This window comes from Panthera leo, chromosome A3, assembly GCF_018350215.1.
Source record: "Panthera leo isolate Ple1 chromosome A3, P.leo_Ple1_pat1.1, whole genome shotgun sequence".
NCBI classification, from domain to species: domain Eukaryota; kingdom Metazoa; phylum Chordata; class Mammalia; order Carnivora; family Felidae; genus Panthera; species Panthera leo.
The window spans coordinates 72,639,515-72,664,361 of NC_056681.1; the positions used below are offsets into that span (position 1 = coordinate 72,639,515).

A 24,847-nucleotide genomic window follows, 5' to 3' on the forward strand; every position below is an offset into this window, starting at 1 on the left:
TCCACCACACCATACTCTTCCTCCGTTAGGACTTGTACAGAAGCCGCTCCCTCTGCCTGGCACGGATGCGTATTTTTATCTCCAAGTCTTTCTGATTTTTCTCCCACTCACTCTGTGAAACCCTCTCACTCCACGCTCTGTTTCTTCATGGCACTTATTAGAGCTGTTAGGAACAATTACTTGCTTAGTATCATCCCCCACCTCCACCTGGAGAGAATGCTTTCAGTTGTAAGTGACTGGTAACCTGATCAACAGGTGGCTCAGAGGAGCAGGGGTTGGTTCTTCGCAGATATAAAGGAGGCTGGAGGGCGGGGTGGGGGATATCGTAGTCAGGTGCCTCATTCCTTATCGCTGTCAGGGTTCTGGTCTGAAGGCTTCTCTTGCTCTTTTCCTCACGGGTGTAAAGTGACCGCCCCAGCTTCCATCATCACCCACGTTGAAGGCTGAAGGAAGGGATGGCTCTGGGTCTATTCTTTTTTGTCTTGGAAGCAAACTTTCCCAGAAGCCTGTGGTACACTTGCGTGTTTGTGCTATTGGCCATCTCTAGCTGTATCAACTTTTTCAGCAACTGGTACGGAAAGGTAAATGTTTTGTGTTCTTTTATGAGAAGCTTAGCCAGGTGCAGCCATAAGAGAAGACAGAGGAGCTTAGGGAAAACACAAGTTTACTGTATTTACAGATCCTAGAGACAGAAGGTATGGCCTGCTACCCGGGGTCACAGGGAAAACACCAGCAGGAGGGAGTAAGGGGAAGGTTAAGCCAGAGCCTGCTATTAGGGTTTCAGAGGGAAAGGCAAGACAGGGCATGGTGAACAGTTCAGGATTGGCTAGTTTGAATAATTCCAGAAGGCTTTGAGTTTTAGCTGGCCCTGGGGTGTTTAGGGAAACCAATATTGCCTCCTGGGGTGCCTGGGTAGGATAGAGGAGGTGTAGGGGTCTGGATTGGTAAATTTGCATATTAAAGGTGTACTCAAGGCTGACCACACCTACCTCTTGAGAATTGGCTAATCCCCAGGAGCAGCAGTCTCCCCCAACCCCCAGCTAGAAGGTGTTTTAAGATGACAAAACATGATATATAGAAAGTAAAAAATATGATATAGTGAGGGAGAAGGGATAATTGGGACGTGTTGTCCTAATTAAATTCCTCAAGACTCCTTATGGGAAACGATTGTCCTATTCTCCCTTGAACTCCCAATGCCTAGCAGAGTACCTGGCACACAGAATGAAGGTTGGGTGACACCTATGTCAGGAAAAGAAGGTTGAGTAAGGACATTGCAAGAGAAAGGAGTGTTTGGTACAAAGGCACTGAGCTGAAATAGCCTCCTTTGTGCATTTGGGGACAAGTGACTGGAGCATAGGCAGATGACAGGGACTATTAGAAATTGAGGCTAGAAAGGTAGTTTGGAAGGTGCTTGCATGGCTCAGTCAGGCGTTCAACTCTTGGTTTCGGCTCAGGTCATGATCTCGCGGTTCATGAGTTCGAGCCCTGTGTCAGGCTCTGTACTGATGGACCTGCTTGGGATTCACACCCTCCGCCCCGCTCAAGAGTGCTCTCTCCCTCTCTCCATAAATAAAGGAAGAAAAAAGAAAGGAAGGTAGTTCCGGGTCAAACTACGAAAAGCCTTTAGTGTCAGGTTAATTTGTCCGGTCTATATTAGCGCTGGGGAACCACTGAAGAGTCTCAGGTGAGGGACTGGCAGGATTTGTAGATTAGGATATTAAGTGAGTTTGGTAGCCTGGTGTAGGAACTGGTGGAAGAGTGACTAGAGTCAGGGAGGCTAATTAACAATATACTGTGGTTCGTTAGGGTAGAGTAAAAATAACTCGGAATTTGGAGAATGTCATTTTGAAGTCATCATCTAGAACATGACCCTGGACCTGTAGCATGATGTGGCAACTTGTTAGAAATGGAAATTCTTGGGCCCCTACTGAATCAGAATCCCTGGGGTGGGTTCAGCAGTCCGTGTTTTAACGAGCTCTTCAGGTGACTCAAAGCACCTGAAGCTTGAGAACCACTACCTAGCTAGGTAGATACTTGAGGTGAAGAGCTTGACCATCTGGTCTGATGCAGCCACAGCTGCATGTTAGAATCACCTGGGCAGCTTTTTGTTTTGTTTTGTTTTTAAGTCAATGAGGTTGGGCCCCACGTCAGAGCAACTCACTAAATCAAAATCTCTGGGGCTGGGAACCAGGCATCAATTTATCTCTGTTGGTCCCAAAGGGTTCCCATGTGCAGCCAGGGCTGAGAACCACCGATTTTGCGTAACCCCTATTGATGAAAAAACTTAGGGCTGGAAGTCATCTTGCTCAAGGTCATACAGCAAGTTCAGGTAAGAGACATTTTTTATTTTTTATTTTTTAACATTTATTTATTTTTGAGAGAGAACAGGAGCAGGGGAGGGTCAGAGAAAGAAGCAGACACAGAATCTGAAACAGGCTCCAGGCTCTGAGTTGTCAGCACAGAGCCCAATGTGAGGCTTGAACTTGGGAACCAGGAAAGCATGACCTGAGCCGAAGTCGGACGCTTAACCGACTGAGCCACCCAGGTGTCCCAAGAGGCATTTTTTAAAGCTGTCTTCTCTGTGCTGTGATGAACACTATTCCCACTTTTTAATAACTTGCTTTAAGAGAATGGTTTTTAAATTATAAAATAGTAGAGGGGAAAAATAGGTTACAGACAGGATTAGAAAAATTTATTTTCTCCTTTCAATTAACATTATTTCACACTTGAGAAAGTTACCCTTTTTATAAAGATTTTGTGAAAATATTTTTTCAACATCAATGGAAAGTAGTGTGTATATATATATATATATATATATATATATATATATGTAAGATATGGGTAAATAGTGCTTCATCATTTGAGGATCTAAGTAATGAGAACCTGTCTTCAGACTCTAGGTGGAGCTCTTTGGTTTATATGAATCTTGTTCTATTTACAATTTTGACAGTCTTTTTAAAAAAAAAATTTGGATTTTTTTAAGACATTTAAAAATGTGTACATATTCTCAACACTTCTCAATTTTCTTTTTCTACTTGTTTTAGAGCCATGTTGATAAAAACTCATAAGTCCTTTTACTTCCTTGCTTGACCTAAAAATACAAATCCAGGCGTCAAAGAGTCATTTCAAATTCATCTTAAATCTGTATTGTTGTCACTTAATGTCTAATGAAGGGGATGTTTCCCATGGTTTTTGTTTCTTACAAGTCTCAATGTTGAAATAGAATTTATATAAGATGGGGTTCCTTTTGCTGCTAGACTTTGTGGAGAGCACAGGTGTTGATATAGTAATTTCTTCAGCCTATTTTTACCTGATTGTGTACAAAGGAGTGTTAACTACCTTTCTGTAACAAAAATGAAATATTTTGCTGTCCCTTCTTTGTCTTCCCTGTCTACTCGCTCACTATTCTCCCTTCTACTGGGAGTACACTCGAAGCAAAATTCCCAGAATAGGTGGCCTGTCATATTTGGACAGTGTAACCCTGTGGCTGTGGTTCCTGGACTGGCAGCATCACCAATGGCATAATCTGGAAATTTGTTGGAAATGCTTATTCTTGGATCCCACTCCAGACCTACTGAACCAGAAACCCTGGGGGTAGAGTGTCCAGGAATCTGTGTTGAGCCACTGGTAAAGACTATTTTGAAAGGATGAAAATCCCATACTCATTGACGTCTGCATCCAAAAAGTCCTGTGCAATCAGCTATGCTCGTTTAGAGGTTCTCCACTGCTTTTTATTTTTTTAAACATTTATTTATTTTTGAGACAGAACATGAACGGGGGAGTGTCAGAGAGAGGGAGACACAGAATCTGAAACAGGCTCCAGGCTCTGAGCTGTCAGCACAGAGCCTGACACGGGGCTCAAACTCACGGACCACGAGATCATGACCTGAGCCGAAGCCGGACGCTTAACCGACCGAGCCACCCAGGCGACCCACTCCACTGCTTTTTAAATCACCTAGGGATTTTGTTAAAAGATAAAATTCTCATTGAGTAAGTTTGAGGTGGAGCCTATTACTCTGCATATCTAACAAGCTCCCAGCTGATGTGCATTTTTCTTGTCTGTGGATTACATTTTGAGTAGGGAAGATAATGACTAGGGTATTGACTAAAGCCCACAGAGTCATCTATGATTGATCAGGATATACTTCTGATTCAGTACACCTAAAGTCTATGGTTTCCCCTTATCAATCACTGTGAAGAGGCAATTTCTAGAATATAATGATCTCTGGTCTAGTTTAAAGTGACTCATCCTTATTACATGTTACAAGAGGATATTGTTACCCAGAATCCGTCTCTGAGACCCTCTTTTCTAAACAATAGGCACACTTGAAGATTACATTTTTTTTAATTGAGGAAACTACTTCGTTCATGGCATGATGAGGCTAGAGAGAAATTTCTGAAGTTCACTCTTTTCAGACAAAATAAATTGAGCCTAAGAGAAGTGGTTCACACATAATTGGAATCAGTCATTGAGTGCTCTTATATATTGAGCACCTGCCATGTGAAGCTTTGCACTTGGCACTTTAGGAAATTAGGAAAAAAGATAAACTCCTTGATCTTGAGCAGATTACCATCTACCTGAGGAAATAAAACTTAGGCCTGTGAAAGTTAATTACCAATATAGGGAATATTCTGTCAAATGGCAAAGAAGTGTGGTAGCCACTCAGAAGACCAAAGGATAGCTATTGGCAGAGGAGGTGGAAACTATGGAGTCTGGGCTCTGGGGGTGGGTAGAATTTGGATATTAAGAGGATGAATGAAAGGAGGGGGCTCCACAAAAGACAAGGTGGCATGGGCCAAACTACAGTGTCCAGGAATGAACCTTAGGTACGCATGACAACAGGGGAATAGTTCAGACCGCACAGTGCCCCTAATGCGTTGTTTTGAGTATGGAATACTTGGGTAAGTTCTAAATAACAAGCCAATTTGGGGGCACCTCGGTGGCGTCGGGTAAGTGTCTGACTTTGGAGGTCATGATCTCGCGGTTTGTGGGTTAGAGACCTACATGAGGCTCTGTGCTGACAGCTCGGAACCTGCAGCCTGCTTCGGATTCTATGTCTCCCTCTCTCTCTGCGCCTTCTCTGCTTGTTCTCTGTCTGTCTCTCTCTCTCTCTCTCTCTCTCTCTCTCTCTCAAAAATATTAAAAAAAATAAGCCATCTGTAAAAATTACCATATTCTATATGAAACAAACTGTCCTTTTCCTGGTCTCTGTGCCATTCCAGAGCCACAAGCCATCCTATTTCTGCACCCCTACTATTACTATAATTTATAATAAAGCGTTTTTATATTTTTGTGTACACCTCTCATAACTGTCCACTTTGCTCTTGGCTCCATCCGAACATGCCCCAGACAAAACCGCTGTCAAATCTGCTACATCAGAATGTCCACTAAAGGAAAAAAGCAACATGAATGGTGAATTAGGGACCGTAAAAAGTAATGGGATATTACCAAGGGAAGTGTTATTAATAAAACTTGACACATTTTACTAGGATAATATTTAGACAGATGTAGAATCGATGATCTATCTGCAGTTATTTAAAAATATATGATAATCATTGAATTAAAGTAAGAAACTCCATTTAATAAAGAAGAACCGTGAAAATGAACATAAAACCTGTCAGGAAAATATAACATGGATGATAAGACACTAGTACCAGGGAGGATGATTATTATAGATAATACATTAGTTGTAGTCTGACTGTATCTGTAACTATTAGAAATAAAATCTTAAGTGTTGGAATTTTCTGGATAGGTAAGGATGTTAAAGGCAAAATTTGTATTGCACACATTCAATTAAATGGCATATAAAATGGGCAACCAAGGTGTAACATGGGTAAGATGAGCCAAAGCCTTTTTTTTTTTTTTTTTTTTTTTTTTGGCACTAGTTTCCATCCCTTTAAACCTGTTTGGATTTGTAAAGCTTGACTTTGCTGCCTCAAGAGCCAATTAGGAAATGTTGCAGAATTCTATTTACTTTAAACCATTTTAGATACTCTTCTTTCTAAAGTGCTAAAGTGTGTTAATTTATCCCTTATCACCATCCCCCCACCCCCACTTGGGAGTTATTTTGCAGATGTTAGCCTTGCCTGAACGGCTCTAGTCTATCATTTCAGCAATGACTCTTCCAGGGCCAGTGAATGTGTGTAGTGTCATTTGTGCCAATGCCAGATGGCCACTGTGTTCTTGAGTTCTTTAGTTCTTCTATGGTTTTCTTCTTGACTTTGGGTCTTCCTGGCTTGTTTGGTCTTCCTGGCTTGTTTGGTTTTTGTTTTAGTATGTATTTATTTTTGAAAGAGAGCAAGAGTGGGGAGGGGCAGGGAATGGAGAAGGAGAATTAGAAGCAGGTTCCATGCTGTCAGCCCAGAGCCCCATACGGGGCTCGAACTCAAAACCACGAGATCATGACCTGAGCCAAAGTCAAGAGTCAGACCCTTAACCTACTGAGCCACCCAGGCATCCCAGGTCTTCCTGGCTTTTATCACTTTCTGTAAATTTGGAGGCATGGCCATGAGAGCCTTTCCCTTCTCCCCCAGTCTGCCACTTCCATTTCTAATCTATGGGCATCGCTGACCTAAATACACATAAATATACTTTTATGTGACTCTTACATCAGAAAAATTAATAGTCTTCAACCTCTAGGAAGTTGACTTCAGACTAGCTATGATCTACCAGCTGTATCCATGCTACTCTAGACATTTTTGACAAATAGCTCACAGGAAAGGCCTCCAAAAATTAATAGTTTTTTTCCCCTAAAAAAAACTACTGCCTTGTGTTTTTATAAGTTAATTTTTTTAAAATAAAATAATAGCTGCCCTTGTTTTAAAAGTCAAAAAGTGCTAAAAATATCAAATAGCAGCTTCCTGTCTTCAAACCATCCCATCTTCTCAGCAACTGTTTTTATTGATTGTGGGCATTCCTTTGAATTTCTAAATAATAAAAACGGTTTGTCTTAAATCATTTTAGGCACTCTGTTGACTTTCTCTTAGGATACATGAAGAGGTAACTCTCCTACTCCTTCCACCCCCCCTTCCCTTCCCTCATGCCCTCAGTGTGGCTGCATCTGACTTCAGGTTAAGCTAATCAGCAGTCGGTTTCTATACTGCGAGCTCTCTATGTTCATTCCTAGGTGAGTGTTATATTCTCCAAGAGTATGCTTAGGAGCACTTGGCGTTCGGCGGGGTAGGTGCCCTTGCAGGTGCCTGTGATTTGCCTCGCTTCTCCTTTTCTTTTCAAGCCTGGGAAGGGCTTCAGCTCTCTTCATCCTTCCATGAATCAGCCTCCAGTGAGGAGTCCAGGTCTGGATTTGTCTCCTTTTTAGAATTGAGTGATACTTAATGATATTTGATTGTCATTTATAGATAGTTGAGAAACTTTTACCCCAGAATCCACTTCTATTTTATGTTATGTTATTTTTTTAATCTCTATTTTTGAGAGCGTGAGATCGTGCCAGTGAGTGGGGGAGGGGCAGAGAGAGAAAGGGAGACAGAATCCGAAGCAGGCTCCAGGCTCTGAGCTGTTAGCATTGAGCTCGATGCAGGGCTTGAACTCAGGAACTGTAAGATCATGACCTGAGCTGAAGTTGGAGGCTTAACTGACTGAGCCATCCAGGTGCCCCTTAAAAGTTTATCTTAACGGTTATTTTTGAGAGAGAGAGAGAGAGCATGTAAGCGAGTGGGGGAGGGGCAGAGAGAGAGGGAGACACAGAATCTGAAGCAGCACTTCTATTTTATTAAGAACACTTTTTTTTGAAGTTTATTTTTGAGAGAGAGAGTGAGCAGGGGAGGGACGGGATGGGACGGGACAGGATGGGGGGGGAGGGGGGTGGGTGGAGAGATTGCCAAGCAGTTGCTCTGCACTGTCAGCAAAGAGCCTTATGCAGGCCTCAAACTCACAAACCATGAAATCATGATCTGAGCCAAAATCAAGAGTCAGATACTTAACCGACTGAGCCACCCAGGTGCCCCAAAGCACTTTTTATCACAGAACAGACTTAATCTCTGTGATGGGTGGAAGCATGTTCACATGTCTAGCTAAATTTTGAAAAATCTTCAGGGCAGGGCTTGTGAGTAGGGATTTGAGAGAGAAAGGTTAGGATTTGGATAAGCTCAAGGACGAGAGGATGTCTATTTTCTTTGTTTTTGGAAAAAGGACAAGAGGATGTCTTTGTCTCTTGACTCTATCTGAAGACTCTGAACTCATAGACTGGAACATAGTTATGCAGTCAAGGGTGAGAGGAGGGTTCTTGCTCATGGTTAACCTTTTACTGCTCATCTTCCTACAGCTTGTTAAGGGAGTAGAGTTGGGTGCATGAGGCTGAGCTTACTGACTTCAGAGGCTTATGGGCTGATCCCATATTCCCAAGGTTTCCTGCTGGCCTCCATTCATGTCTGCTCTGTCCAGCCTCCAATATGGACCCTTTCAGTGTCATGAAACTACTTAAAAGAACTGTAAAAATAAATATAGGAGTCGAGTTTCCAGTCACTAGTTTCCTCCCCACACTGAAGATAGCAAGTGGAATAGGAAATACTGTACAAGGATGAGTTAATTGTTACCTATTTTCTGAGAGTTGTCATTTCTGATGACTGAATTTACAAAAAATAAGTAACTTTAGCTGCCAGGAATTTTTTTTTTTTTTTTTTTTGCATAAATTTAGCAGACTGTAGTGGTGTCACTTGTGGTTATGTAAGAATTGCAATGTGTTATTGGTTGCTAAATACATTATTACCCTGTTGGAAAGCAATGGTGGCAGTTTCTTTGTTCATGAAGGTCAGTTTTCATGAGTAGAGGGATTACAAACAAAATTAACTGGGGGGCTTAATTTTATTTCATGTAAGAGATTTCTTCACCGCTTAAGTTAATGATTCTAAAAATCTGAACTGGAAAATTTAATAATAGAGTAAGTAGGGCTAAGCTTCTTTGGAAGTTATACTTGTCAATTCTATTTTTGGTTTCTTAGGAAACAAGTTAAAAACAGCTTTTTAAGCTTTAATACATTTCTAATTACATTGCTTCTTTTGAGAAGCTTGTTTTTCTTAAAACTGCTGAGTTCTTTGTACTAATAGGAATATTGGTTTGAAAAATTCATATTCCCTCTAACCATACCCTATATATGTATGTTTGCAAAGGGATAACACAAAAATCTTCATGTTTTAAGTAAAGCTTTTCACACCGAAGTTGTGTGGTCACGTGCTTTTATTTGTGAATACATTTGTAGCAACTGAAGTGATGGCCTGGGTTAAATTTCTTCTCAAATCCTCAACACACAACAGTGTGTATAACCCATTGTCCGTGAATGGGTGTGGAGACAAAGTTCACTTCCACATACGCATTAGGAACAGTGAGGGTGAGGGAGTGAGGAACTGGGCTGCCATCACCCCTCAGCTCTCTGTCTGTGGTTGCTAGCTCATGGACCTCACACTTTGCAAGGTTGACGTGTTATCTTGACTGATTTCCACTGAGTTGCTCACGTCTTCTCCGGATGCTTTAGAGATGAAAAGTAGAAGGAAAGGTAATTGGGCAGATGAGTTCCTGCCTCTTTTGGGAGTGTGAATGGAGGGAAAGGGTGCAAATTCTTAGCCTGTCTGCCCTTTTGATGGGAAGGTGGTGGTTGGTTGCTAATGACTCTTCAGAGGCTCTCACCAATTGTTACTCTCCTGACCATCTGTAGAGGCATGAGCAGTACATACACTCTTGTATCACCTTCTCCCCATTGGTCATTCACCTGCTCCATTGACCATCTTCTTGGTCCCCTAATACTGCAAGCTTGGAGGGTCCCATCTCCACACAGCTACCTCCTTGTCATTTAGTTCTTCATTCAGTGTCCCTTTCTCAGTGAGGTTTGTGGGACACCCCATCTAAGTAGGCCTCGTGTCACTCTATGTCACACAGCCTTATTTTCACCTCCTTATCTAAGTGCATTGGATGTTTTTGTGTGTGTGTTTTTTTTTTTTTTTTTTCCTTCTCTACCTCCTTCCAGAATCTAAGCTCCATGAGAATTTAGCCTGTGTTCTGATTGGTTCAATGGTGTATCCCCATCATCAAGGGAAAGGGTTTAGCAATTTTTTTTTCTGTAAAGGACTAGATAACATGTATCTTAGTCCTCATGAGCTAAATAGTCTCTGTCACAACGACTCAATTCTGTGCTCATAGTTCAAGAGTAGCCATAGATGATATGTAAACAAATGAATGAAGCTGTGTCCCAATAAAACTTTATTTATGGACACTGAAATCTGAACTTCACATAATTTTTATATGTCATGATTATTAGTCTTTTTTATTAACCTTTATTTTTGGATAGCTTTATGTACTTATTTTTTAATATATGCTCTAATAAAATAGTCCAAATAAGCACTTGGCTTCCCAATATATACATATATGTTTAATTCCAGTATAGTTAACTTATGGTGTTATATTAGTTTCTGGTATATAGTATAGTGATTCAACAATTCTATACATTCCTCAGTGCTCCTCATGTTAAATGTACCCTTAATCCCCTTCACCTATTTCACCCACCTCCCCACCTACTTCCCCTCTGGTAACCATTAGTTTGTTCTCTGTAGTTAAGAGTCTATTTTTTGGTTTGTCTTTTATTCTTCATTGATTTGTTTGGCTTTTTAAAAAAAATTAAAAAAAAAATTTTAACATTTATTTTTGAGAGACAGAGCATGAGCAGGGGAGGGGCAGAGAGAGAGAAGTAGACACAGAATCTGAAGCAGGCTGCAGGCTCTGAGCAAGCTGTCAGCACAGAGCCTGATGTGGGGCTCAAACCCACAAACCGTGAGATCATGACCTGAGCAGAAGTTGGATGCTCAACCGACTGAGCCACCCAGGTGCTCCGGCTTTTTTAAAATTAAAAAAAAAAAATGTTTATTTATTTATTTTGAGAAGAGAACGAGCAGGGGAGGAGCAGAGGGAGAAGGAGAGAGAGAGAGAGAGAGAGAGAGAGAGAGAGAGATAGATATCCAAGCAGGCTCTGCACTGTCAGCACAGAGTGTGATGTGGGGCAAAAACCTACCAACTGTGAGACCATGACCTTAGCCAAAATTGAGTCAGACTTTTAACCACTGAGCCCCTCAGGTGCCCCCTTTTGTTTATGGTTTCTTAAATTTCACATATGTGTGAAATCACATGGTACGTGTCTTTTTCTGACTTACTTCACTTAGCATTAGATCCATCCATATTGTTGCAAATGGCAAGATTTCCTTCTCTTTTTTTATGTCTGAGTAATATTCCATTATATATTTCACAGCTTTATCATTCATCTATCGATGGGCACTTGGGCTGCTTCTATAAGTTGGGTGTTACACATCATGCTGCAGTCCTAATCTTGTTAATTCATAAAAACCATGCTTGATTGTGAGTTATATACACAAGGATGGCAGGTCAGGTTTTGCCCTCAGGCTAGTTTCCTGACCTCTGATGAAGAACATTGATGAGCCAACACTTACTACAAGTTTATTATAATAAATGAATTAATAAAGTAAAATGAAAGGGAGGAAGTTTTGAATGAAGAAATCCATGTATTTACTCTAAACAATAGAATGAAGTATTCTTGTAAATCAATTCTGAATAAACTGATTGTTCTGGAAGGATAAGAATACTATCCGCTCTTTCAATGTCCTCTGGATTTGGCCTGCCTAGCAATAATACTTGTTGCAAATTGAGTCTCAGTCAATTTAGACATACCTGACTCTTACTTTTTTTTGGTGAATAATGACAGCTATCGGAGGAGTGGTATGGTTAGCTACTCTCACAAACTTGCTACCAGTAATAGTAACAGCAGTTTTCAGGCAAAATTGAAGCACATAGACAGGTTTTTATTAGGCATTCATTAGCAAGTAGTCCAAAGGAGTTCATTCCAAGTGTCTATAAATCCAGTGCTCTGTTTTTGTTAAGTGCTTTGACTTTACTGTATACACAAAATTTATTAAAGACAGATACTACGTTCTCGGGGCAAAAAAGACGGTGTAGTCACACTCCTCTGAAACCAGTAGTTCATATGGGACCAGTTACAGAATCAAACCCCTCATGTCATCCCTAGTAGTACAAATTAAAAGTCCTTGTGTTTTTATACTATATTTGGACAAAGATTGGGGAGTGTTTCTAAGGCATTTGAGCTAATCCACGTGTTGTGAATGCCTTTAATTCCACCAGTGGTAATTCATTTTGAACATTTGTCATGCCAATTAACAAGTCAATAATTGACTAATAAAAACGTGTTCTTGATAAAATAGCAGCTAGTTAGCAAAGTGTCATAGAGTGATCTGAATGGCAGAGGGATTTGTAGAAGCTGCTTGGGGAATGTTGTCTTTTTTATAACATTTATGTCTTGCTAATGTATGCTTAATAAAAACCTGTATGTGTGCCTGAATTTTGCCTGAAAACTGTTTGTATTACTGGTAGCAAGTTTGTGACAGTAGCTAACTATATCACCCCTCCAATAGCTGTCATTATTCACCAAAAAGAATAAATTGACTGGTCTGGACTGTGATGCTTGATAGCAAGTTACCTGACCATCCTCAGCATTTAAAGTTGAACTAACTGGCATCTACTTACTCTCACATGGATTATATGAGGTGATAATAGACTTTGTAACAATCGCCTATGACCTCAGTCCTTACACCATTCAATGGAATGTGTAGCCAAGGGCACCAACCTTCTTTCACATACATCTGCATCCCAGTAAGAATTACAAGGGAAGAGAAATACCTGTTCTAAGCTTTGTAGGCATATACAGATGACCAAACAACACCAGCAGGTCTCCAGTGTTGCCAGCCCTGGGAGCTTTACCTTTTCTATTGGTTTCTTTCATCCTTGCCCAGTCCTTTGGCTTGGTCACCCCATTTGAGGGTGCATTCTCTTCCCTGGAAGGACAATGACTGATGAGCGGAAAGCATTTCCCACTTCTTAAATATTTTTCTACAACATGATTTTCATTGGCTATGAAAATTCTGTCATGTAGACTTAGCAGTGTTTCTTTAACTAGTTCCCTATTGTTGGAGTGTATATACAGTTTTATAGTGATTTTTATCATGATACATCAAAGCGTTTATGGTGCCATGAAAAACTCCCAATAAACATCTTTTCAAATGTTTGCTATATTATGGTTAGAGCTTATAGCTTGAGTTGTTTATCACATAGTGACAAGAGATTTACTCTAATTCATCTCATTTTATGTAGTGTTTACAATGACAAATACTAGTGACAAAAGAAGTGTATTTTCAAGATGTTTGACTCACTGTACTCTGTAGCTCCCACAGAATAAAGCAAGGCTGTGGCCCAAACCTACCACTTCAAGGTCCTTAGCTACGGGCTCTTAAAACAGTTGAACTGATGGATGGAATCGACACTTGTTCTTGACTGTGATGTTCTTTTCTGTTTTCTGGGCCAGGCTTTGTTTGGATACTAGATAATGGAGCAAGTGATCTTTTTATATTCCTTGTGTGTTGATAATTCTAGAAAAAATACAAAGCATTTAGTGGAAAGGATTTGAAAGAATAGAATTTGATGATGTAGCTTGTGTATGAATAACACCATATTTGAAAACAGTGAGAGAGGGTTTTAATCACGGAATATGGGACAAAGTAACCATGTGCTCTTAAATTCTAGCTCTCTACCTCACTAGGTGACTTTCTGTAAGTTCTCTCTACTTAGGTTAACCTTTCTCTAGTTTCACAAAAATCACTTGAGTGCATTCATTCATTCACTCATTTATTCATTGCATTCAGTAAATACTGAGCACCTAGTATGTTGTAGGCACCATGATTTAGTTGTGAACAAGCTGGGTAAATTATCTGCTCACATACTCTGACATCAAGGGAGTTGGGTAATTAGGATGTAAGCAAGTAAGATAATCATAAATAGTGACAAGAAGGAGATACATAGGATGATGGAGGGTAAATGAGGCAAAGCACTTTAGATTGGATGGTCAGGGACCAATCCAAACTCATTTTTCATAGAAGCTAGCACCCAAGAGTGGAATGAGGGAATCAAATGAAGACCTGGCTTCAGGACCTTCTGCAAATCCCTTAATTCCTCAGAACACCTGGACAGCCTGAGGATAATGATGCCTACTGCTTAAAGTAGTTGAAGAGTTAGAGAAATTTCCTCACATGGTGAGCACCATTTTCTGTCAGGCAACAAATATTCCTTGTTAAACTCTTTAAGTTATATGTAATTTGAATTTAGTAACACCCATTTTCCAATGGTCTAACTTTAGAAAACTGTTCTATACATCTTTGAATCACTTAAATTCATCACTAATTTGCTGAGCACTTCTGTGCACCACTCCATGGTGATATATAATGGCAAATGAAACAGACACCATCCCTGTCTTGTCCAAGATCACTTGATGACCTCATTTGTCTGTGACTGACAAAGCAGTTTCTCACCACTGATTGTCCCGACTACTAGTGACAGCGTTTCACCCATTGGTAGGCACATTTTACATTAGAATTTGTTGTGGTTGTGAAATCAAATAAACATGTACACAAACTGCATAAAACATAGGCCATAAATCTTAAAATCTGGTGAGTCTTCTCACCAAATGCTTATTTATGTGCCAATCATAAACTTCTGTTCCTCCACTAAAAATAACAAAGGAAATAGAAAAATAGAAGGTAACACTTGTGTCCACCATTTGGTGCCTGGACAGGCTTGCTTCTGGATGGTCTCAGGCTTGGAGGAGTGGAACAGGTTCAGTCATGCAAAGTCCTACAACTGGCAGGGACTCTTAATTTTGAGCAGTTAATTTATCCAGTTCGGAATTGTGGTTTTTTTGTTTTGGCTTGTTTGTATAGAGTGGTGATGTCCACATTGGTGCAGACCCAGATTCCCAGAACTTGCCAGGCAGAACTGGCCATATAGCTCTGGAAGGACATCATATGAAAAGGACAAAGAATATTTTAAGCCAACGTCAGAATGGCATTTTAATGATGAGATACTAAAGGCAAATCCAAATCAAGGTATGAATAAGATAGGGATATCTGCTATCCACCACCATTGAATCCTGATTTGAGAGTTTAAGGTAAAACAATAGAAGGAAAATAAGTAACAAATTTGTGAAGCAGGAGACAGGATTATCACTATTTTATATCCTTGTTTGCCTAGAAAATCCACAAAAACCAATAGAAAAACAATTGGAATTAATATGAGTTCATTAAGAAGGAAATGCAAAATGTATTTGTAAAATTAAGTATCTACCTTAGGTTCTAATGTGAGGGACTTAATTTTGTTTACTGCCAGCATTTTTTCTTGAAAGGATCACTTTTATCCACTCCATATAATCCTGCCAACTCCCAGATACAGGGGAGGGTATGAGATGTTGCTGGTCTTGTCATGGCACCACATTCTTTGGGTTCCATGATAGATCTGGGGGAGGAGCATATGATCCCAGCAGGATTAATAAGAAATGCTGAAAGAGCCCACCTTCTGCTAGGACTACAGAGTCAGGAGGTGACAGGATTGTCAAGGCCATCTTACCCTGATATCATTTGATCCCTGACCCAGCCATGAATAGGCCACATAAAATTTCAGACCATGCCCTCCCCTAATTGTTGCTAGACTGTGGGTGAGAGGGAAAATGGAGGCTCATAAACCAAAGGTTTATATGTTGAATTTTAAATTAAGCTGTTAAATAAAATGTTTTACCTCCCTACCTTGATAAACCTTCCAGTAGAACAAAATTAAAAACATGAGTCAAAATTGTAAACTATGCTGTCTACATGACTAGAAGTTAGCAAAATATAAAAATGATGGGGTGCCTGAGTGGCACAGTCCATTAACCCTCTGACTCTTGACCTCGGCTCATGATCTCATGGTGTGGGAGTTAAAGCCCTGCATCAGGCTCTGTGTTGATGGTGCAGAACCTACTTGGAATTCTGTCTCTCCTTCTCTCTGCCCTTCCCCTGCTTGTGCACACCCGCATGATCTCTCTCTCTCTCAAAATAAGTAAACATAAAATGTATATATATAAATGATTATGTTAAATTATTATCTTGCAAACCTGGGTGTTGTGATCATGGGTCAGAATTTTAGGATAAGTACTAATGTAAAATAATATATAACTCATAATTTATTCTACAAAGATTTCCCTTGTTTATGTTTCATAATGTTATGATCAAGAATTTCACTTAATTTTTGTTCGAGTCATAGTACTGATGTAAAATATTTAAAAATGTAGGGCTACCTGGGTGGCTTAGTTGGTTAAGCATCTGACTTCAGGTCAGGATCTCCAGGTTTGTAGTTTCAAGCCCTGCTTTGGGCTCTGTGCTGATGGCTCAGAGCCTGGAGCCTGCTTCGGATTCTTTGTCTCTCTCTCTCTGCCCCTCCCCTGCTTGTGCTCTGTCTCTCTCTCAAAAGTAAATAAACATTAAAAAGAATGTTTTTTAATATTTAAAAATGTAATTATATTTCAGATGTATCCAATTTGAATATTTCATCAAATATGTAAATTAAAGCAATTGCAAACATTTGAAAGATTACATCTTCAAATATATTTTCTAAAAACGTTATTTATGCTTTAAAATAGTTAGAATCATGTTAATATTCAAAGATGCACTACAAATTATAATTAACAAATATCTAAAAATTAAGTCATTTAAATCAAGATTTAACATTTAATCATGTGAAAATTTAACCTTATTATAATTTAATCTTAGGTTTTCATGAAAATAAAACTATTCTTAATTAGGAGCAGGGTCTGTCTCAAAAGTCACAGTTGAGGAATATTTAGTAAAAGTTGATTTTATTTTTTTTAATTTTGAGGACATAGGGCAAGAACTGTGGAGAAAGCTTTTCCAGGGACCTGAATAGTGTTAGTCATAAGAGTGGATTTTCAGCGTTGTGGGTTACATTTGTCACCTCTAAGTGTCACTTCCTGAGTAACACAGGCACTCATGCATTGTTTAATAAGTGTATTTGTGTCTTTTTTTGGGGGGGGGGGGCTGTTGAGTGTGAGGCCAGGGCAGGCGCTCTTTTGCTGGGTCTGAGGGCAGTAATCTCGGGATTTGGCAAGTATATAAACCAGTGAACTTTGATACAGCTTGGCAGAAAATATAACATAATGTAAGATCCCATTCATGATAGAACACTAAATAAAATTTAGGTAGACTCAGGAAGTCATATATATACATATACACGTATAGTATGTATATGAAGAAAATTACAAGTCCTTACTAAAATACATGTTACAAAAGCAACATACTTGAATAAATGGGGTGCTGTTTGGATAGCAAATGTCTTTGGATAAAAGTCTCAAAATTATAAATTATCAGTTCGTTTAAAATTAATGCATTTAGGGGTGCCTGGGTGGCTCAGTCAGTTAAGCATCCAACTTCAGCTTGGATCATGATCTTATAGTCTGTGAGTTCGAGCCCCACAACAGGGTCTGTGCTAACAGCTCAGAGCCTGAAGCCTGCTTCACATTCTCTGTCTCCTTCTCTCTCTGCCCCCCCCTCTGTGCATGCTCTCTCTCTCCCAAAAATAGAGTAAAAACATAAAGTTTTTAAATTAACGCATTTAAAGCAATTTATTATTTATTTTTTTATTTTAGAGAGAGCATGAGTGGGAGATGGGGGCTGAGGGAGAGGGAGAATCTTAAGCAGGCTCCACACTGCCTGACATGGGGCTCAAACCCATGACCCTGGGATCATGACCTGAGACGAAATTAAGAGTTGGATGCTTAACCGACTGAGCCACCCAGGTGCCCTACCCCTAAGGCAATTCTAATTGTAGTGTGGGTGCCCCTTATTAATCTAAGGAAATAATTTTAATCCTGTTTTTCTTAGTTGTGATTGATTAAAAAACAGAAACAAACAAAAACAACCCAAGAAACAATGGGTTGATGACAGGATTCAGGTGATGGCGCACCAAAAACTGTTTCCTGGTGCCTCCTGGTCTTCAGCTAGCTGTGACTGAGGATGCAGTGGTCCGGGTTGCTTTTGGCAGCCATCCTACATCCACAAGGAAACAGAGTTGAAGATGAACGTGACATCATGGGGAGAGAGCTGGAGACTGAGAGATGGAGACACTGGGTTATTTATGACATTAATGGGCCATTGTTTCAAGCACCACTGGAATTTGATCTGCTTTTTGATTCAGTTATGAAAGCCAATCAATTCCTTGTTTTAGCCTCTTTGAATTGGGCTTTCAGTGTTTTCATTACCAGGGCATCTTAACCAATACAGTAATCATCATCTCCCATGGATGCTTTTTAAATGAAATGACAAAATGGCTTTAAAACTCATCTGGAGGAATGAAAAATTTTAAATCCCGTAGTAGTCTTAGCAGTGTAATACTAATCCAAATATATTAGGTCAGTGAAGTAGAAGTGCACTTACTAATATGTGCACTTCCTAAATATGATGAAGATTGATTATTTAATAAACAATGCTGAGGCCATTGATAACTATTTAGAAAAACATTAGCTTCCTTCCTTCTAACAGGTAAATCCTATCTAGATTGAGTTGAATGTAAAAGATGAAAACATTAAAAAACTACCAAATGTCTACATTGGAGTTAGTGAGGGCCTTATAAACTGAGAGGCAAATAAAATATAAAGGATATGCAGGGTAGACTTCAAATATTTAGAACTTTGTATGCCAAGGGACACCATAAACAAAATTTATGGTCGAAAAGTAAAATGTTAAAATAGAATTGAATATATATGAATATATGTTGTAAGTAAAAGATAATATTAAATACTTGAATAAAACACCTGAAAAAATCGCAATAGAAAAAAATGGCCAGGTAGTTCACAAAAATTATTGATCAGCAAATATGTGCAAAAAGTGAAATGTCCCTAGTAGTTATAGAAATTCAATTTTAGAGAACTTCTTCCAACCATCAGATTGGTAAAGATCAAAAGGAATACTAGCACAATATCTGAATGAGTGTGTGTACATCTATACATCAATAGAGAGTGGCCAGCTTATTGGGAAAGAACTTTTTGACAGTATAAAGAGGAAGGACATACTTCCATAGGGTTTTTCCTTATTCTGAAAGTATGTCCTTCCTCGTATGGTGTCAAAATATACTTTCTTGAATTAAACGCTTTAGATAGTAGGTGATAATTTAAATATTTTCCCAGTATCCTTATTTTTATTCTATTTAATAAAATAGTCCTATTATCCCTATTTTTAATTTTTTAAACATTTGAAAGGTGAAAACTAGTCAACAGAATGGTGCTTTTCAAAATTAAAACAAAAAACAAAACTGGTCTGTAAAATCCAGAGTTCTGAGCACTGCTCAAAATACAAATGCAGATAACATTTAAGGTTATAGATGTAAGGTTCTGACTCCAACAAAAACCTGGGAAGTTGCGTTATGAGTAAAGAGATGTTGGTGCCACTTAGTTGTGTTTTGCCTCTTAAAAAAAATGAAAGATTAGAGTATTTTTAAAATAGAAGAAGAAAGCTGGGTTTCAATTAGTACTTACTTTGAAGAATGTTTGAAAAATAAAACAGTTGTAACTTAATTTTTTTAATGTTTATTTTTGAGAGAAAGAGACAGAATGTGAGTGGGGAAGGGTCAAAAAGAGAGGACACACAGAATCTGAAGCAGGCTCCATCCAGGCTCTGAGCTGTCAGCACAGATCCTGATGCGAGGCTCAAGCTCAGGAACTGTGAGATCATGACCTGAGTCAAAGTCAGACATTTAACCCATCGAGCACCCAGATGTAACTTAAACATCACAACAGAACAGATCAAAGCCTTTCCCATAATCAACATTTGGTTGTCAGAGAAGGACTTGGTTTAAATTGTTTTAAGACTTAATGAGGTCCTTGCTGTCCTTTAAAAAGGAGGAGGAACGGTCTGTATTCCTTGTTTATGAAGGTGCACTTTTAAGCTTTATTGTAGCAACATAGAAGGTAATAGCAATATAGAAATAAAAGGTACCATTTGCTGAATGCTTATGTATCTGTTAAATGAATATACTTATCTTAATTTTTACATTAGCTCTTTAAATGGTAATTATCAAACTTTAACTGTTAAGGAAAGGGCAATTTAGGGAAGGTGAAGGAACTTGTTCAACTTGATGCCATTTATAGATGGTAGGACTGGGAAGAGTCTCCAGGGGGCCTCCACTCTGAGTTTGCTGTGCACTTAGTTCCTGAAACCTGCACACTCACAATGAGTGCTCAAAGAGAAAATGTATGCAATAAATCAAAATTTGTTTTCTGTTTGTTTCCTGGAAGGTGTGTTCTTGTATTACTCAAAAGGCCAATTTTTCACTTAATGATAATTATGTGAACTTCTACCAGTAAAAATTAACCTCATATATTTTAGCCTATAATATAGGCTGGAATGTAGCCTGGAATGATCAACAACTATTATTACATAAACAGCACATCCTGGTGGAACAATGGCAGCAATTTGTGTGTTTTGTAATTGGGTTGTTGTCTTTCTATCTGCAAGTGATAAATAGTAATGGATTAGAAAATAGCTGACCTTATGAATTTGGAGAAAATAGAAATATTTCCATTTAACACTTGCTTAAAAATTAGAGTAAAACATTACTTTCTTTTGCTGTTATTTGTACTGTGTCCAAAAAGATTAAAAACCAGAGTTTTAAATATACATGATATATGAAACCACAAGACTGATTACCTTTCACCCCATAGGCATTTTCTTTTGAGCATGGTGTATAATGGGTTTTGGTCAATTCTATAGGAAGTAAGACATCAATAATTAAGGATGAAAAAAATTAACTGTACATTTTTATTGAGTTAAATCTTTTGTTCAACCCAGACTCTTCATCCATGAGGCATTCGATTCAAATCTTAAATGCATTGATTTTTTTCTCTTATCAGGAAGTCCATATTACTATAATAATATATAAAGATAGAGTTCATATCCTATGTATAGAGTAGTACTATCAATGCCAATGCCTCTAATTTTCCATAGCATTTAATTTCGTTGTTTTCTTTCCTATAGTCTATTTATAAGCTAACATTTTTTCTTTTCCTGTTGCTCTGTAATTTACAATCGATTTTGTTGTGTGATGTTTGTTTGATATTTCTAACTAGATATGAAAATATTTAGGTTAGAAATGATTTATCTTTTGTAAGCCTTTATATCGTATTAAAATGCCATCCACATAGTGGGTGCTCACTCAACTGTGGTATTACTTAAACTGTTAATATTCTGAGTTAGTAACACTAGTGAAAACTCTAGGAGCTATTTTAGGAAGTTGTACTTTCTTTTTTGGGGGGAGGTTTATTTATTTTGAGAGCGAGAGAGTGTGCAAGATCACGCATGCATGGGAGGAGGGGCAGAGAAAGAGAGGGAAAGAGAGAGGGAACATGAGTCAGGGAGGGGCAGAGAGAGGGAGAGAGACAATCCCAAGCAGGCTGCATGCTACCAGGATGCCAGATGCAGGGCTTGATCCCATGAATTGCGAGATCATGACCTGAGTAGAAATCAAGAGTCAGATTCTTAACCAACTGAGCCACCCAGGTATCCCAGGAAGTTGTGTTCACTGATAATTAATATGCAAGTAGAAGCAGAAAAAGAATCATATGCATTCTGCTTGTTTGGGGGACCTCCCCAAACTAGGTCTGAATAGAGACCTTAAAATTCTGGCTAAATTGTATCACTGTTTTCTTCTTAGTTAAATTTTCAGTAGCAGATTTTGATCTTCACTGAACATTGTATGCAGCTGTCTACAGGTTGATGATTCTCTTCTGGTAGTCTTATTAGCTTCTTTGAGAATATTGTTGTTGATTCCTGAAGTGCTTCCAACATGGACGGCTATGCACACCACGGACAGATTCAGTCACCCTCTTGTACCACAGCAGACCTTCTCAGGTGCTTAGACTTCTTTGTTTGGCATGATAATTAACTGAGAGATGATATTTCAAATATAGCTTCTTTGACATTCAGTCATCTTTCGTGACTATGGTTTGTAGGTTTAATCTCTTGAGTAAGTGTTAGGAATAGGCTTAGCTACATGTCACAGAAAACCCATGTAAAAAATTTTTTTTGTTTTTTTTTCCTCCTTGGGTAAGAAAAGTCCAGAGACAAGTAATTCAAGACTGACTTGGCAGTTCCTTAATCATAAGGATCATAGACTCCATCCTCCAGGGTTCCTCACATTTGCAGGATGGCCCCCACAGCTCAGCTCTAACATCCACAGCCCAGGCAGCAAGAAGGAAGAAGGAGCAAAGGCATAAAGGCATGCTTCCTGGCTTAAAAGTATTTTGGGGGGAGCCTCTTTCAGTGACATAGTCACAAAAAAGGATGGTGAATAAATTCTTTGAGCTGGGCATATTGGCATGTCAATGAAAATTGGGGTTCTCTTACTAAGGAAGAAAGGCTAAATGTGTATTATATGGGTATCTAGAAATTTCTGCCACTCCTTGATATTTAACCCACTTTATTGTTAAGATGTGTCCTTTCTTCCCAAGTGAGCCATGGAGGTATGTTTCATTAGGTTTTCTTTATGTGGTCAACATAGACATTATGTTAACACTTAATTTTATTCTTGTGATAGGATTATTTAAAAAAATTTTTTTTAGAGGTTTGATGAATTACATTAAATATTTAAGAGGTTCCTATTGTAATCAGGATATTGTGCTAGACAGTGTTTCTCAACCTTGGCACTGTTGACATTTTGGCCAGATAATTCTTTATTGTGAGGGGGCTGTCATGTGCTATAAGATGTTAAGCAGCATCCCTGGCCTCTATCCACTAGATGCCAGTAACAGCTCCTACTTGTGACAATCACAACTGTCTCCACACATTGCCACATGTCCCCGGGAGGGCAAAATTGTCCCCATCAAGAAACACTGTGCTGTAAGATAGCCTCACATTTATTTAAAATTACCTGTTTGGTTTCCTGTAAAAACATGCCATTGTACATTTTACTTTGTCACTAGCTGTTTTGCTATGAACAAAGTAGAATTGGTTGAATTTTTACTGTGTGCCAGGCACTGTGATGAGAGTACTACATTTATCACTGGATGTAAAGTCCTCTTAACAGCACTGCATTAAAGTATTAATGATGTTAGGTAGTATTACCCCCATATTACAGATGAGGATAATGAGGCTTGGAGGTTATTTTAGCTTTGATTGCCCTGCAGAGCCTAAGACCTGGCTTGGGTGTGACTGATTTATTTGGGAGGCAATCCCAGGAAGCAGTGACAGAGAAGGGAGAGTGAAACAGAAGAAAAAACAGCTGATAAGCAATTGATGTTGAGCTGGGATCCGGTTACCCCTGGGCCACCAGGGGCACTTTACCTCTCAGGACCCTGGGGGAGCTAGGAAGAATGCATCTCAGAATTATTTTCTTATCCTGTTCACTAGGTTGGGAAGAGACTGAGAGACTTCTCTACTGACTCTCCCATTGGTTACCCCCAGGGGCATTAACCTGTCTTCCTTTCACTGATAAAAGTGGTGACTGACATTTACCAAGATCCAGCCACTGTTGGAGGAGGAGTCTGTTAGTTTTCTATCAATATGTAACAGCTTTCTACAAATTTAGTGGTTTAAAACAACACCCAGCTCACAGTCGTGGAGGTCACATGTCTGACATGGCATTGCTGGGTTCTCTGGTCAAGGTATCACCAAGCTGGAAACCAGGTTCCTGTCACTCTTCACGCACCGTGGAAAAATCTACCTCCAAGTGCTTTCAGGTTTTGGGCAGAATCTAGTTTCTCGTGATTGTAGGACTGAGATCCTCACTTTTTTGCTGGCATTTTTCTGGGGGTCGCTTTCAGCTCTTAGGAGTGATATGATCCACTCCACCTTTTAAAAAATTTTAATTCCAATGTAGTTAGCATACAATGTTATATTAGTTTCAGGTGTACAATACAGTGATTGAACAGTTCCACACATCACCCAATACTCCTCATAAGTACACTCCTTAATCCCCATCACCTATTTCACCCATCCCCCCATTCCTCTCCTCTGGTAGCCCTCAGTTTGTTGTCTGTAGTTAAGAGGTTGTTTTTTGGTTTGTGTGTGTGTCTCTTTTTTTCTTTGCTTGTTTTTGTTTTTTTAAATTTCACGTGTGAGTGGAATCATATGATCCACTCCATCTTTAAGCCAGCAACTATGCATTAAATCTTTTTCATGCTTCAAATCTTTGATTTCCTCTTCTGCTGCTTAGAGAAAACAACTTGTTGGTTATTAGTATATTCACAAAATTCTGCAAGCATCATGACTATCTAATTCCAGAATATTTTCATCAGCCGCAAAAGAAACCTATTAGTGGCCACTCTGCCTTCCCCTGTACACTCAAATGCTGGCAACCACTAACCTATGCTCTGTCCCTATGGTTTGCCTATTCTGAACATTTACTGCAAATAGTATCCTACAATATGAGCCAATATGGTGTCTGGTTTCTTTCTGGATTCATCCATGTTGCAGCATGAATCAATACTTCATTCCTTTTTATGGCTGAGTAATATTCATTGTGTGGCTTTACCATTTTTTATTCATTCACATTTGGGTTGTTTCTACTTTAGGCTATTATGAATAATGGTGCAATAAACATTCGTGTGCATGGTTTTGTGTGGACTTAAGTTTTTAGTTTTCTTGAGTGTATTCCTAGGATTGGAACTGCTAACTTGGTAACCCTATGTTTTAACATTTTGAGGAGCTGCTGAACTGTTTCCCAAAGTGGCTGCACCATTTAACAAAGCAATGTATGAGAGTTCTGATTTCTTCACATCTTCAAAAACACTTGTTCTTGTTTTTTTTTTTTTTTTTTTTTAATAGGTGTCCTAGTGGGTATGAACTGGTATGTCATTGTGGTTTTGATTTTCATTTCCCTGCTGGCTAATTATGTTAACATTTTTCATGTATTAGCCACTTGTACAACGACTTTGAGGAAATGCCTAGCCAC

General features: G+C 39.0%; 2 protein-coding genes across 8 annotated transcripts in view; one reads left to right on the forward strand and one right to left on the reverse strand.

The window, feature by feature from the left end:
* Positions 1-24,847, forward strand: part of ACYP2 (acylphosphatase 2) — a 278,791-nt gene that overhangs the window by 141,673 nt on the left and 112,271 nt on the right. The window lies entirely within an intron of this gene.
* TSPYL6 (TSPY like 6) overlaps positions 1-24,847 on the reverse strand; it is a 91,876-nt gene that overhangs the window by 1,706 nt on the left and 65,323 nt on the right. Inside the window, 1 exon segment of the mRNA XM_042930049.1 lies at positions 3,340-3,634. Within this exon segment, the coding sequence (XP_042785983.1) occupies positions 3,340-3,634 (295 nt within the window).